We start from the raw sequence: 14,812 nt of genomic DNA on the forward strand, positions 1-14,812 counted from the left end.
CTTGTACACCCGTGTGTGTGTGCGCGCGCGTGCAAGTGCAATATATACACATACATACATGTATTTTAATTTTCAATTATATATGGCCTCTTTATTCAGATTGAATGCTTTGAGGACCTCATGGGTGCCAAGGGGCTTTTTCTGTAACTTAACATAATGATTTATACTGCATTCTGTTTCATGTACTTGTTTCTTTGAATAATTGAAGTTTGCCTTATTTCCATTAAATTAATAATGCACATTATTGTTTTTCTTATGCTCTGCAGTAATATGAAGTACTCACCAAAGTTGATCCAAGCCAAAACGAGGCGACGGAATACAATGGACAGCTTATATTTCACTGAACTTATGGAAAGATCAGAAAATAACACACAGCAGGAAACTGGTGAGCATCATACTTATATGGAGCAAGGAATATGGTGCTTTTAAAAAATATTGGTATATACAATATGTGTAAGACATAGTGGAACATATTGTAATGCGTTTAGTTACTGAAACTTGTTGGTAACGTGTGTAAGTCCAATCCCACTTCTGACACCAGTGGAACGTGTTTAGTTACTGAAGACGCCGTTCAGATTGTTAATTGGTTTATTTAACAACCTACAAGTCGTAACTACAATTGATTATAACACTGTTGTGGGGTTTCACACTTTATAACCCTATTCACAATAATCTGTTCACTCTATCTTCAGTAGTCTACACGTATTCACAGTGCCAGGGGGGGGGTCGCTGACTCACCTGCTACGTCACTGTGGCCAGAGCTGCCACACCACTGCTGGGGAGGGAGGGGGTGTCCTCCATTGCACAACACATCACACTGCTCCCTCCTTAAGGCTGTTCGTCCCGAATAGCCTAACGGTGCATCCCCATTCCTTTGCTTTGGAGGCTGTTCTTGCAGCATCTGTTCTCCGGCCGTTACAAGATTCGAACTCAAGACACGTTACACTGGTATCAGAAGTGGGATTGGACTTACACACGTGACCAACAAGATTCGAACTCAAGACACGTTACGTTTGGTGTCATAATTGTTTACGAACTTAATCACGCCTCGACAAATAATTGAATTATTGTGCATTGAGTATTTTACTGCAAGAAAATGGAGATGCAGCAGATGATGGAAATGCTGGCAAGAATGGATGCCAACATGAGATCCAACCGAGCTAAGACGGAAGCCAACCATAAGGATTTCCTGGCAAAATTAGACGCCGATAGGAAAGCTGACAAAGAGGATATGCCGAAAGAAATGAGGGCAATCCAAGTAAAAGCAAATGCCAACCGAGTGCAGATGCAAGACAAAATGGAGGCCAATAGAAAAAAGACAGAGAAGATTTCCTGGCCAAATTGGATCCTGATAGACAGGCCAATATGAAGGCATGGCGAGAAGAGATGGCCGCCATGAGAGACAAAAGGGTGAATGCCAACCACAACGAGACTATGGCCTGCCAAGAGATGGAGGCACTGGATGTGAAACCTGAGGTGGCCGACCAATGAGAGGTACCCATAGAAGACACCGAAGTAATGCTGGTTGGAGAACCGAAGAAGAAAAGGCGTAGGGACCGACATCAGTGAAACATGAAGAATCCGACACAAGGAAGTTGTGGACCCCAGAAGGAGTTGGCCGTAGCCCGCAGAGGGACGAGTTGCCGCGTTGAAGTGGCAAGGCAGAAGAAAACCAGCAGGAAGGTGTCCTGCCATGCAACAGCGACATGGCGTCAGAGGAACATATTCTGGAAATCTTGGACTTGAGGAGATTATGAATCCCAGATGAAGTTGGCTGCCACCTGCAGGAAGATATCCTGTTGTGTGACAGTGGCACGATGGAGAAATGCCTTCAAGAAGGAAACTCCCCAGGGAACCTTCAGATGCTGGAGAAAGGACTTGGTGCCACGGTCTCGTGCCAGCAAGTGGCGGGAAGACCATGAGGAATGACGACGTCAGCAAGTGCAAACAACGCATCAAGTGCTGTTATGTCAACATAAAGAACTTCTCAGGGAAGACATAAACAAGGATTGGACACTGTGGAGGGGTCGACCCTCTCCAAAACGAAAAAAGGGAAAGAGCCCGTATGGGAGGAACTGGTAGTAGGAGCACCGGCCTCCCTAGCAAGAATGAATGAAGACTGAATGAGCGATGAATGAATTTAATAGAACTGGATCTTCTAGGCGAGTTAAAAGGAAACCGCTCGAGACGAGCTGGTTTTAAGAGGAGAGCGGTTGTAACGGCCAGAGAACAGATGCTGCAAGAACAGCCTCCAAAGCAAAGGAACGGGGATGCACAGTTAGGCTATTCGGGACGAACAGCCTTAAGGAGGAAGCAGTGTTACGTGTTGCGCAATGGAGGACACCCCCTCCCTCCCAAGAGGTGGCATGGCAGCTCTGGTCATGGTGACGTAGCAGGTGAGTCAGCGCTCCNNNGGCAGCTCTGGGTGACGGAGCAGGTGAGTCAGCGCCCCCCCCCCCCCCGTACTGTGAATACGTGTAGACTACTGAAGATAGAGTGAACAAATTATTGCAAATAGGGTTATAAACTGTGAAACCCCGCAACAGAGTGAAGAGATTATTGCGAATAAGGTTATAAAGTGTGAAACCCCGCAACAGAGTGAAGAGATTATTGCGAATAGGGTTATAAAGTGTGAAACCCCGCAACAGTGTGAAGAGATTATTGCGAATACGGTTATAAAGTGTGAAACCCCGCAACAGTGTTATAATCAATTGTGGTTACGACTTGCAGGTTGTTAAATAAACCAATTAACAATCTGAACGGCGTCTTCAGTAATTAAACACGTTACAATATGTCAAGGTGCAAGCTCTCAGGAGAGAGATGAACATCAGAGATTTTGTTTTGAGAGTTGACAGTAGATTCAGTAGTAATCTCTGTTTGTGAATAATACATGGTTGAGTTCCTGAGTCATTATTCTTCCTGTCATAATCGTACGAAATTGATGTCACAGTGTCAGGAGGAAGGAGTTCTGTGACATTCTTCTGGTTAGCAAAAATGAAATGTGGTTTTCATGCTTAGGCAGTTTTCCTTATGACGGTTTTTTTAGCCAGTATTGTGCCTCACTTAATTTTGTTAAGTTAGGAAGTTGTGAACACAGCAATGAACCTTCATATCACTTACGAGGTGGGGAATTTTTGGACCAGCTGCTTTACCGTTTGTGTCTCAAAAAGAGCTCTGCTTAATTATTATTTTTGTACATTGCATGGTGGGATTGATAATTTTCAGTTTTACTTATTAGATTTATTCAATTTTCCTATTCAGAATTGTCTAAAACAAGATTCTATATTGCCGTTGCTTTTCAAATTTGTATTAGAGTATCCCATTGGGAAGGTCAACAAAATCTGCGCAGCTGGCAACTTGCTTAATTCCCTGGAATTATGTTGTTTTTTGAATAAGTATTTTGGCAAAATTTGGTATCGGAGTTCACATCAAGAGTGACAGTTTCGGTATACTGTATGTCAGTAAATTAAAAATGCATAATTGGTGAAGTCCAGATTGAATGCATTCATTTCCCTAAAACCTGCTCATCATATAAAATCTTGGTGAAATTCATGAAGATCCACAGTTCTTATTTGAAATTCTGAAATATAGTGAAATACAAGGAAAAATAATTTCTCTCCACATTAGGGTATTGAGGAGTCAGAATAGCTCAGTCAATATAACAACAAGCTGTGGGCTGGATGGTCTGGGTTCGATTCCTGGCAGTGCAAGTTTTTTCTCTTTTCAGCATCTAGAGAAACTGTGGGGCCCACCCACCCTCTGATCCATTGGATTCTGGGGGCTCTTCCCCCAGCTGTAAAGTGGCATGGGTGTGAAGCTGATCACTCACCTCCATCTAGTGCTGAGGTCAAGAAAGATGGAACTATATCTCCACTCCTTCACATGTCCTCATGGCATAGTGCTTAACTAATTAAGCACAGGGACAGTGTGAAGTTCGAGGTTCTTATGGCGGTGACCTTGAAGAGTACTGTCTTCTGCTGTGTGATAATGTGTTATCTGGTAGAAGATTACAGATGTTCTTCTGAAACACTAGTAAATTTCTAGCAGACTACACTGCATCACATCCTGGAAGATAGCGCTCATTGAGCGAGAACAACTTTTAACCTTAGAAATGAGGCTGCGCCATAGCTCAAGCGGTTAGTCGTTGGCTTTCCACCACGGCGGCCTGGGGTCGATCCCGGGTTTGGTCAAGTGGGATTTGTGGTGGAAAAAGTGGCGCTGGGGCAATTTTTCTCCAAGTACTTCGGTTTCCCCTGCCAATCTTCATTCCACCAATTGCTCCACGATCACCCTCACCTATCATCTGTGGCTGTTACAATAGGCCAGAAATGGCCGCAGTACAAGGGACTTAGTCCCACCCCACTAGCAATAAAAAAACCTTATATTTGTATTGGCAATAAATGAACGTAAGAGTCAATGAGACATGCACAGTAGCAAGAGTGAGTTTGAAAATAAGTGGACTCAATTGAATTACACCTTCCCATACTTTTTTATTATGTGAGTTTCACATGGAACATTAGTTCCTTCTCTTGTTAAAAGGATCTTTGAGTTTCAGCTTATGTAAATGTAATTTCACAAATTTCAGACCAGCTTTCACGTCCAGAAACAAACAGACGCTGCAAGCGGATAATGCAGTTATTGCGTGGATCAGAGCGAGATCTGAAGCTGGATGTTTCAGACATGGAACATGCTGCATACACTATGGAAAATGGAGGTGAAGACAGAGCTGAGAGCCTGCCTGCCGTGCCTCCACAACCAGCCATAAAGGTAATAACATTATTTTGATGAGCAGTGTATATTGTCACATGTTAGTGACTAGACATGGGGTTTGGATTGCTAATTGAATTTATAGAGCACATTTAATTTGTAACTACAAAGAACTGTAACAGTTTTACTGATTCACACACACTACAGATTGCTACAGCTACAGCACACATGAAGTTTTGTGTTTGTTCACTAGTTGTTGCTAGGTAGGCTGCTAAGAGCAACTCAAGACTTGACCTTTGACTCATAACTGACTAACCTCGCACATTGGCCCCTGTTATTTAGCCTTGGTATGAGTGATGTAGAAAATGCCGCTCGCAACAGTTCCTCTATTGTTGTGTGTTTATTTGTTGTCATGAAAACATGCTTACCATGCCAAGGCCTAGGAATGGATGCCTATTGTTCCACTGTTCTGGCTTTCAGCCTTCATGCCACAATATATTCAAATCCCTTCTTGGAATTTCAAAAGCGAATGATGTGCTGAAGTCATTTTATGGTATATTTTATGACGTCGTTCAGTATACAGTGTTGACTTATAGGATGGTTGGTGAATAGTGAATTGGAAAAATATTGATGGAAGTGATCTTGGTCTAATTGAGGTACTACTCTGTCATTTTCTTGGAGGGACTGAGAAAAACCATAGAAAATTCCAGTCAGGTTAGCCAGTGTCACAGCTGAGATTCTAACCAAGCACCTCCTGAATGAAAGCCTAGAGCATTGTTAAGTGACAAAATATGAAGTATCATAGTAAACGGTCTTTGTCATAGCTGAGCCTGCTGGTTTCTACTTGACTTTCTCTTCAACTCTAAAGCTGGAGATAGTATTGTGACATGATGACAGTATAGTTTAACAAGAGAAGCCATCCACTGCTACACCATGGCTGGTAAACTACACATGACAGCTGATTTGTGCAGTAGCAGACATGCCCATAACACGAGAGGAACTGTTGGGAATGGTGTTTTCTATTGGGTCTGTAGTGAGGCTATATAGTGAGCATGAACTAGACCACTTATTTGGTTGACAGTGTGAGTGGTCTGCCATCATGAGTTCAGTAGTTAGTTGTGAGATGGCAGCCAACCACAAATAATGGAAATAGAGGACACTGTTGGGATCCATTGCAGGGCAACAGCCAGTAAAGGCATAGAAGACATAGCGAGTGCTGTAGTGGGAAGTACAGTGCTCGAGTTAACGAGAGTGCTATAATTACTTGTAGTTATAATTTGTAGGAGTTCAGTAAATTCAGTTACCAATCCAAACCCCATGTCTAGTCACTAAACACATGACAGTATGTTCCTCCAAATTATTGGACTTTCTCCAGACTGTGCAGCATTACAGCACACAAAACCATAGTCTTTGATTGTACTTCTGTACTTCATTGTCTTCTTATACGGTTCTAAATTTAATGTCTGTCTACAAGCAAATTTGAAGGGGTTCATGTAAAACTTCTGTTATCTTTCGTTTTACAATTGGATGCCCTGAAGAGGCTGAAACACTGGATGCAGCAGATGAAACTTCAGAGTTAATTTATTATAAACACTGGCTCAGTAATAATGATCTCTGTATAATCTGTGTTGTTTTTTCTTTAATATTTAATAATTTTATGGCCCTGAAGTATGAAATTATTTCATCCAGAAGTTCTTATTTCAAAGAATTTAATCATGCCATTGTATTCATATGTGTATGTTCATGTAATTAAATCCAGAAGATTAAGTAAGTAGGATATAGTCAGTTGTTTACATTTATCCCAAGTTAAATTTTCCTTGTTTCCACATGTTAACTTTGAAATTGAGTTTGTAGTATTGCTGGAGTAGGTACATGGTACAGTTTTATAACATTTGGTTTTTAATTTCCCATTGTTCCTAGTTACACTTCTTTGTCAGAAATTTTAAAAGATGCCTAATTATATTTCCCATCAGACCAAGACTGTTTACCAGTAGCAGCAGCAGCAGCAGCAATAGCAGTAGCAGTAGCAGTAGCAATAGAGATAAATCTTGCCTCTTCCTGGAATCAGACCCAGGCCATCAAGCCCATAGCCTGTTCCAACACAGACTGAGTAGTAAAGTAAGTAAAGGTATCCTTGTAACAGGCCGTGGAGGCCCATGGGGCTGTGAGATGTTCAGGTTCCCACATTTTCTAGACAATCAGCTCATAGATGGTGGTAAGATTGTCAGCCTTACGTGCCGGCCGCCCTTTACCCCCAAGAATATTCCTGGTACTAATTTCTGTTAGAGGCTGAGTCAACCCCAGGGCCATAGTGAGGCTGGAAGGATTAGGTAAATTGAAAATATCCACCTCATCAGGATCGGATCCTGTGACCTTCTGGCTTGTAACATAGTGCCTCAACCAACTACACTACTGTTTGCCCCAATAATAGTAGTAGCAGTAATGGTAGTTAATCAGTAACATTTTTAATTTGTGTTTTTTATGTTTTCTATAGCATTTATTGGCGATAGACATCTCTGTATTGAGGTGATGTTTTTGTTATGTAGGTGGAGACATGTAATCGATTCTTAAGCCTCACATCAAAACTGGTTGCCTGCAATGTATTGAAAAGCAAAGACCTCAAAGAAAAACCTGTTGACTGTCCAGACAGCCGAGTAGATTTCTACAATGTGTTCTCTAAACTCATCCGCATGGGCAGTAGTGACAAACAAAATGATAAAAATCCAAGAAGACACGTAAGTCAAATTGTGTGCTGTATTATTATTGAAGTATATTTTAAATTAACCGTTCAGCGTGGTTTGACGTGTATGTTTCGTCAGGTATTTAAATCGTCTGCGGGGGTTCGACGTGTATGTTTCGTCCAGCTGCACACCTATGTTATAACGCCCACAATAATTGATGGTTTTGCTGTAGATTGTTAGATTTTTCGCTGGCCTGTTGTCACAAGAACAGAGTATAATAAGCCACGAGTTTAGCTGCGCTAAGTCATCGTTACATATGCCTGTCTTGCAGCAAATTCGTTTTGCTTCTGGTAGAGTTTTCCTTGTTCAATCTGTTATGAATGGCGTGTTTTCTTTGTTATGAAGTTATAAACAGCAGAGACGTGATATGTGCTGTGTTTATAATATCATATTGCCCTGAGCTGGCCACACTAACACACTCAATTGGAATTCTTAGAAGAGGGATGTCCAAAAATTTATTCTTGCAAGATCGATTGATTTCGCACAGTACATAGCACCCAGTTCTTAGAAAAACGTCACGAATTAAGGCAGAACACTGTGGTTACCCCCTATGACGATCCTGGTGTGTGTGGGGGGGGGAAAAGAACTCATTCCTTCATGTACTATCGCTCCAGTTGACGCCATTTTATCGTACTGACCTTGGTGGTCGTTTCGAGGGATGACCATGAATATTTTTTTTGAGCCAGCTAAGCTCTGCTTTCGTGCACTACATACCAGACAGTTCTTAGAATAACTTCATGAATTCTGTGGTCACCCCTACGACATCTCCTGCCGCCAAAATGGATGGAATATCAACGGCATAGCAACAACCCCTTGTTATGATAACTCGCAACGTTGAATTTACTGCAGCTGACCTGGCAAATGAACGGCTCACGGAAAGACATTTCCTTGAACTATACCCCTCACGGGGAAGAAGGCAAGGCTGCACAGAAGATGTGTGGTTAAAAAAAAGAGCCAAAGAAAAGGTACACAATATTGGAGCAGTGACTGTGGGGCAGCGTTGGGTTAGACGAATGCTTCAAGGCCTACATTACACTGCTCAAATTCTAAACCAACTGCTTCCATTGCCGAGATACCGGGCGCTCATATTATAAGGTAAGGTTATAAAAACCATCTTTTAAGATCATTTTAGTGAAAGTTTCATCCTTCAAGGCGTACCATTCACTGCTCAAATACTAAACAACCTGCTTCCATTGCCGAGATACAGGGCGCTCATATTATAAGGTAAGGTTATAAAACCACCTTTTAAGATCATTTTAGTGAAAGTTTCATGTTCCTATCTCATATAATTTAAGAACAATGATGAATAAATCATTTTCGAGCAAAATTTAAATGGACGGCTGAATATATTACTGCTGTAGAGATGGCCGCGGAATTTAAATGACCATGCGAAAGGGTTAAAGTCTTTTGGCTGGGCTGAGGCAAACTCAATGTTTACATTTTGAAACAGTTTTGGATACTTGAATAATTTTCAAAACCCAATGAAGGTATGATGTAAACATTATGAATTACATGGGTCATTTCATAAATAATGCACAGGCTGGCAACACTGCGGATTACATGACGCAACAACGGTGAGCCTCATGTCAGTTACAGTTCAGGGCTTGAGAAAGAAGCGCGTTATATTGTTTCATTTATAATGTACTCTGTTCTTAAATAACGTGAGTTAGAAATGGAGCCAGCACAGTTCTCGGGTATTGTGACTGTTGAAGATCAAAGGTCATACATTAAGATCGAAACTTTACGTGGAAAAAACCCGACAGAAATCCACAGTGCTTGAAGTGAAATTTGTGGTGAGTTAACAGTGGGCCATAGTAGAGTTTCTTGCCGGGCTAGTTGTTTTCGTGGCAGTCGTGTGAGCATAAGCGATGATCGAAGGCCAGGAAGGCTGAAAACATCAACAGATGAACGAAGTGTGAAACTTGTGTCAGATGCTCTTGAAGAAGATCGTCGTGTGACATGTGAGGAGCTTTCGGAGACCACAGGGATTCCACCAACGTTAATATTCCGAATTCTGACAAATGATTTAAAGAAGAGAAAGATTTCTGTGCAATGGGTCCCTCACTGCTTGACTGCTGAACAGAAGCAGAAACGCCTTGACATTGCAACCTTGCAGAAACAAAGATTCTACGTTGAAGGTAAGCATTCTTGTATCGACTTGTCACTATTGATGAAACGTGGGTTAGAGACTTTGAACCAGAGCTGAAATCACAGTCCAACGAGTGGAGGGGTCCATATTCCCCATGACCAAAAAAATGTCGACGATCTCAATCAAAGGTCAAACAAATCATCATCTTTGCTTATGATCACCAAGGACTCATCATGACAGACAGAGTTCCGTGCGGGAATAGTGTCACAGCAGTTTATTATCGTGACTTTATGCAAAATCTGCGCAGAAAAATGCACAAAAACTGACCTCAGTTGCTCAAGGCTGGGCCAATCATTCTCCATGACAGCACTTGCCCCCACATCGGGGATGTCATAACAGGAAAGCTGCACCAATATGATTGGGAGGTGTTACCTCATGGTCCCTACAGCCTGGACATGAGTCCACCAGACTTCGACTTATTCCCAAAGTTGAAACAACCTATGCGAGGCCGTTGTTTTCCCTCCCTGGAAGAGCTTTCTACTGCAGTTACCTGAGCCATTCGACAGATAAACAAAATCGTGTCCTGGATGGAATAGTAAAGCTTCCCACATGTTGGGACTCAGTCATTGAGAAGCAGGGCGACTATATTGAAGGACTGTAAAGAGATATTAAAAAAAAAAAATAAACATGGACGTAAAAAAAAATTGTGTGCATTATTTCTGAAATGACCTATGTATTTTGGAATTTTATTTAGTGTATCTCTTTGTAATTTCAGTTTAAAATTTGCCACTACAATGGAAATAGCCTGAGGACAGTGAGTACTGAAAGAGAAGAATTGAGTGTGATTTAATAGTGTGGCACACCTGGTTGCTCAAAGTTTGCTTCTTCTCTTGCTTGTCACATAAGCATATTTTGGTAATCTTCCCTGGGGCTAAATTTCTTATGTTACACATAAGATGCAGATTATGATATAAGGTGACCAAATAATGGAACTTTTTCCTAATTAAACGTCTTACCCCTTTCAAATGTGACTGTCTGTTTTATTTGTTTAAAGTCCCTCTTTCTTGGCAGACTACATGATCGTGTTTTTAATTCAAGTACTATGTTTTCTTATTTTCTTCCGGAGAAAGTACCTGTGTTGGGAAATGTCTGTCAGATACCTTCAGAACTCAGGGATATGGGTCCATTTTGAACCCCAGAGGTCTTTGTGTAAGAAGAGCAGTTATAGTTACAAAATATTGTAGCAAGCATCTGTTCAAGGCCAGTTAATTGACCCCCTCTGTTGTCACTTCTGAATTGTTTCAGTGAAAGTTAAAGTAAAGTGAGACAGATGTTCTGTCTCTGCAAGAGTGTGACATATCACCATCCGTTTTTTTCTCCACAAAAATAAGAATTCAAATGTATATTAATGAAGAGTGGGGTTTAGTGAAGGTTGAAATAAGGACACTTTTTTATTGAAATGTAAATTTTCTTAATTTTGAATACATTGGTGATATATTTTGTTAAAAGGCTTTGAAAGCTTCAGTCTCCCTGCTCCTTATCACATCTGAGTACTAGAAGTTCAAAATAGAGAAACCTTACATTGCATTGATGTAAGGAATGAGTACATTAGAATGCTCCAGTTATGTCTTTTGTTGTATGTATGGGTACATATTTGGTTAACTTTCAAACTCAAGCCACCCTACACCAAAGGCAATTTGGGCTAGTAAAAATGGCTATTGATTTTTGTAACTGATTGCATGTGCTTTGAATATGATAGCTTTCATAAATTTTTTAATTGTGAACCACAGTATATAATATGTTGCATGTTGAGAGTGTGCGCTCAGCCTATCCTGTCCCATCCAATGTGAGATATAGAGCTGAGTGATATATGCTTTGAGTTTTGTGTGAACTTGGCAATATTGGCAAAAACTGGAAGTAATATCTGGAAGGAACTTTTTGTAGCTCTGTATTCAGTGAAATCTCTGCTTTCTTGGGTCAGCTGAGAAAATTAGTATCAGGTCTTGTTTGAATGACTTGGAGAGTTTCTGGTGTTGGTGTGTGCTTTAATAAGTACCACTTAATATTGGCAGTATGCTGCTTTATATGCAACTTTGAAGTTTACAGTTTACTGGGTAAAGGTGAGAGCCTAAAATCCAAGGTGTTCTAAATTATTCTGCACAGTTTTCAATATTGTAAGGTATTTCATGAGAGTACCAAAATATTTGGTTATTTCCATAATAATAATAATCAATTATCAAAGGCCATAATATAACAAGGATTATTGCTTTTTTATATTTCCTCAGAGAACAAAGTACATGTTCATATTCAGAGAGTATGATGGCCATTCCCCAGTACTGATATTCATTCATCTGCAGAACATTTAATTCAATTGAATGTAGTGTTTCTGCTTGTATATTTTCCTGCTGGAAATAATGTGCAACTCATCTTCACGTAATTGTTCAAAGAATGGTTTATGGTTTCAATGTAGGTGTTGTTCATAGTGCTACAAGAGGCTGGGTTCTCCTAACTTTTTGAAGGTGTGGGATTTGAGGTTTTACTTGTCGTCAAGGTTTATGAGTAGATTGTGGTCTTTCGCAGACCTAGATGGGATTTGGAGAAGTTATATGCTCAAAGACAAAGCGTGCAGGAGACCCTAGCCGCTCAGCGTGCTTTGACATGTATGTTTCGTCAAGGGATTTAAATCGTCTGCGGGGGTTCGATGTCTATGTATCGTCCAGCTGCACACCTATGTTATAACGCCCATAATAATTGATGGTTTTGCTATTGATTGTTAGATTTTTCGCTGGCCTGTTGTCAGAAGAACAATATATAATGAAACATGAGTTTAGCTGCATTAAGTCATCGTTACATATGCCTGTCTTGCAGCAAAATCGTGTTGCTCTTGGAAGAGATTTCCTCATTCAAACTGTTATGAATGGCGTGTTTTCTTTCCTATGAAGTTATAAAAAGCAGAGACATGATATGTGCTGTGTTTATAATATCATATTGCCCTGAGCTGGCCACACTAACACACTCAATTAGAATTCTTAGAAGAGGGATGTCCAGAAATTTATTCTTTCAAGATCCATTGATTTCGCACAGTACATAGCAGCCAGTTCTTAGAATAACGTCACGAATTAAGGCAGAACACTGTGGTCACCCCCTGTGACGATACGNCTTAGAATAACTTCATGAATTCTGTGGTCACCCCTACGACATCTACTGCCGCCAAAATGGACGGAATATCAAAGGCATAGCAACAACCCCTTGTTATGATAACTTGTAACGTTGAATTTACTGCAGCTGATCTGGCAAGCTAAACGACTCACGGAAAGACATTTCCTCGTATCCCCCCTTTGGGAAGAAGGCAAGACCGCACAGAAGATGTTTGGTTTACGGAAAAAAGGGCCAAATGAAAGATACGCAGTATTGGTGTGGTGAATGTGAGACAGCGTTGTGTATAGAAGAATGCTTGAATGCGTACCATACTCTGCTCAAATTCTAAACCACCTGCTTCCATTGCCGAGATACCGGGCGCTCATATTATAAGGTAAGGTTATAAAAACCATCTTTTAAGATCATTTTAGTGAAAGTTTCATGCTTCAAGGCGTACCATACACTGCTCAAATTCTAAACCACCTGCTTCCATTGCCGAGATACCGGGCGCTCATATTATAAGGTAAGGTTATAAAACCACCTTTTAAGATCATTTTAGTGAAAGTTTCATGTTCCTATCTCATAATTTAAGAACAATGATGAATAAATCATTTTCGAGCAAAATTTAAATGGTCGGCTGAATATATTACCGCTGGAGAGACATGGCAGCGGAATTTAAATGACCGCACAAAAGGGCTAGAAGAGAAACTCTGTGCAATTGAAAGTGAAAGCGGAAATACTGAAGTGCAGTGGAACCATATAAAAGAATGCTTGTTAGATACTATTAGTGCACTGGTTGGTAAAGTTGAGAAGAGAGCAAGAAAACCATGGGTTACACAGGAGAAGATGAGTAAAATGGAAGAATGTAAACAATGAAGAAGGCAGGAGGAAATACAGGAGACTGAGGAATGAATTGAAAAGAGCCATGGACAGGGCCAAAAAGGAATATCTTGAGAAGATATGTAATGAGATTATAGAATTTCAAAGGACAGGACGTTATGATTTGATGTACATGAAGACAAAAGAACTAGGATGGAAAGAGAATCATCGGATTCAAAATATTGGCATCAAAGACTCCCAGGGGAATAGAATAGCAGATCAGAGGCAAGTGCTGAAAATTTGGGAAAATTATATTACAGAACTATATGATTGACCTAATCGGCCAGAAACCTTGTAAATGGAACCGGAAGAAGAAGTCGATACAGACGAGAAAGGACCATATATTTTACAAAGTGAGGTGGCAAAAGCTATCAAGGAAATGAGGAATGGAAAGGCTGAAGGAGATGATGATGTACCTGGAGATATGCTTAAGTTACTTGGAGAAGGTGGTTTGAAAACACTGACAAAACTGATAAACATCATATATGAAACTGGGGAGTGGCCCAAGGACTTTACAGAAGTGACAATGATTGCCTTAAAGAAAAAGGCAAAAGTTACAAAATGCAGCAACCATCGCACAATAAGCCTTATGGCACATAAAGATAATAGTAAAGATACTTAAAAGAAGAATTGAAAGGAAAATAGAGGATATACTTGGAGAGGATCAGTTTGGATTTAGAAAAGGAAAAGGAACCAGGGATGCAATTGGGATGATGAGAATTATAGCAGAACGAACTTTGGAGATAGATGAAGAACTGTGTGCTTGCTTTATAGACTGGCAGAAGGCATTTGACCGTGTAAACTGGACCAAATTAATGCAGATCCTAAAGGAAACAGGTATCGATTGGCGTGAAAGAAGATTGATTAGTAAATTGTACATGGATCAGAAAGTTAGAGCATGACTGGACAGAGGGGAGACAAGAAGTGTGCAGATTGGAAGAGGAGTTCAACAAGGATGCTGTTTATCACCAATTTTGTTCAACTTGTACAGCGAATGCCTTACCAAAGTAGCTCTGGATGGGCTTGGAGACTTGAAATTAGGAGGGCAAATTATTCAAACTGTGAAATATGCAGATGACCTTGTATTAATGACTAAGGAAGAAACTGTGCTACAGGATATGATTGATAGACTAATCGAAATTGGAAGGTGCTATGGCATGGAAATGAATGTGGAAAAAACAAAAGTAATGAAAATTTCGAGACAACCAACCCCAGTCACAATAAAGATAGACCAAAAGCAACTGGAGAATGTGAAATG

General features: G+C 40.5%; 1 protein-coding gene across 3 annotated transcripts in view; it reads left to right on the forward strand.

Annotated features, from left to right (window-relative positions):
- Nucleotides 1-266: 266 nt before the first annotated feature.
- LOC111869192 (mitogen-activated protein kinase kinase kinase 4) overlaps nucleotides 267-14,812 on the forward strand; it is a gene marked incomplete at its 5' end in the record, with an annotated part of 108,109 nt that continues 93,563 nt past the window's right edge. For all 3 annotated transcript variants that reach the window (XM_023860489.2, XM_033753316.1, XM_033753317.1), the window contains 3 exon segments: nucleotides 267-385; nucleotides 4,586-4,767; nucleotides 7,254-7,442. In XM_023860489.2, the coding sequence (XP_023716257.2) occupies nucleotides 267-385; nucleotides 4,586-4,767; nucleotides 7,254-7,442 (490 nt within the window).

This window comes from Cryptotermes secundus, unplaced genomic scaffold (assembly GCF_002891405.2).
Source record: "Cryptotermes secundus unplaced genomic scaffold, Csec_1.0 scaffold1556, whole genome shotgun sequence".
Taxonomy (NCBI): Eukaryota; Metazoa; Arthropoda; class Insecta; order Blattodea; family Kalotermitidae; genus Cryptotermes; species Cryptotermes secundus.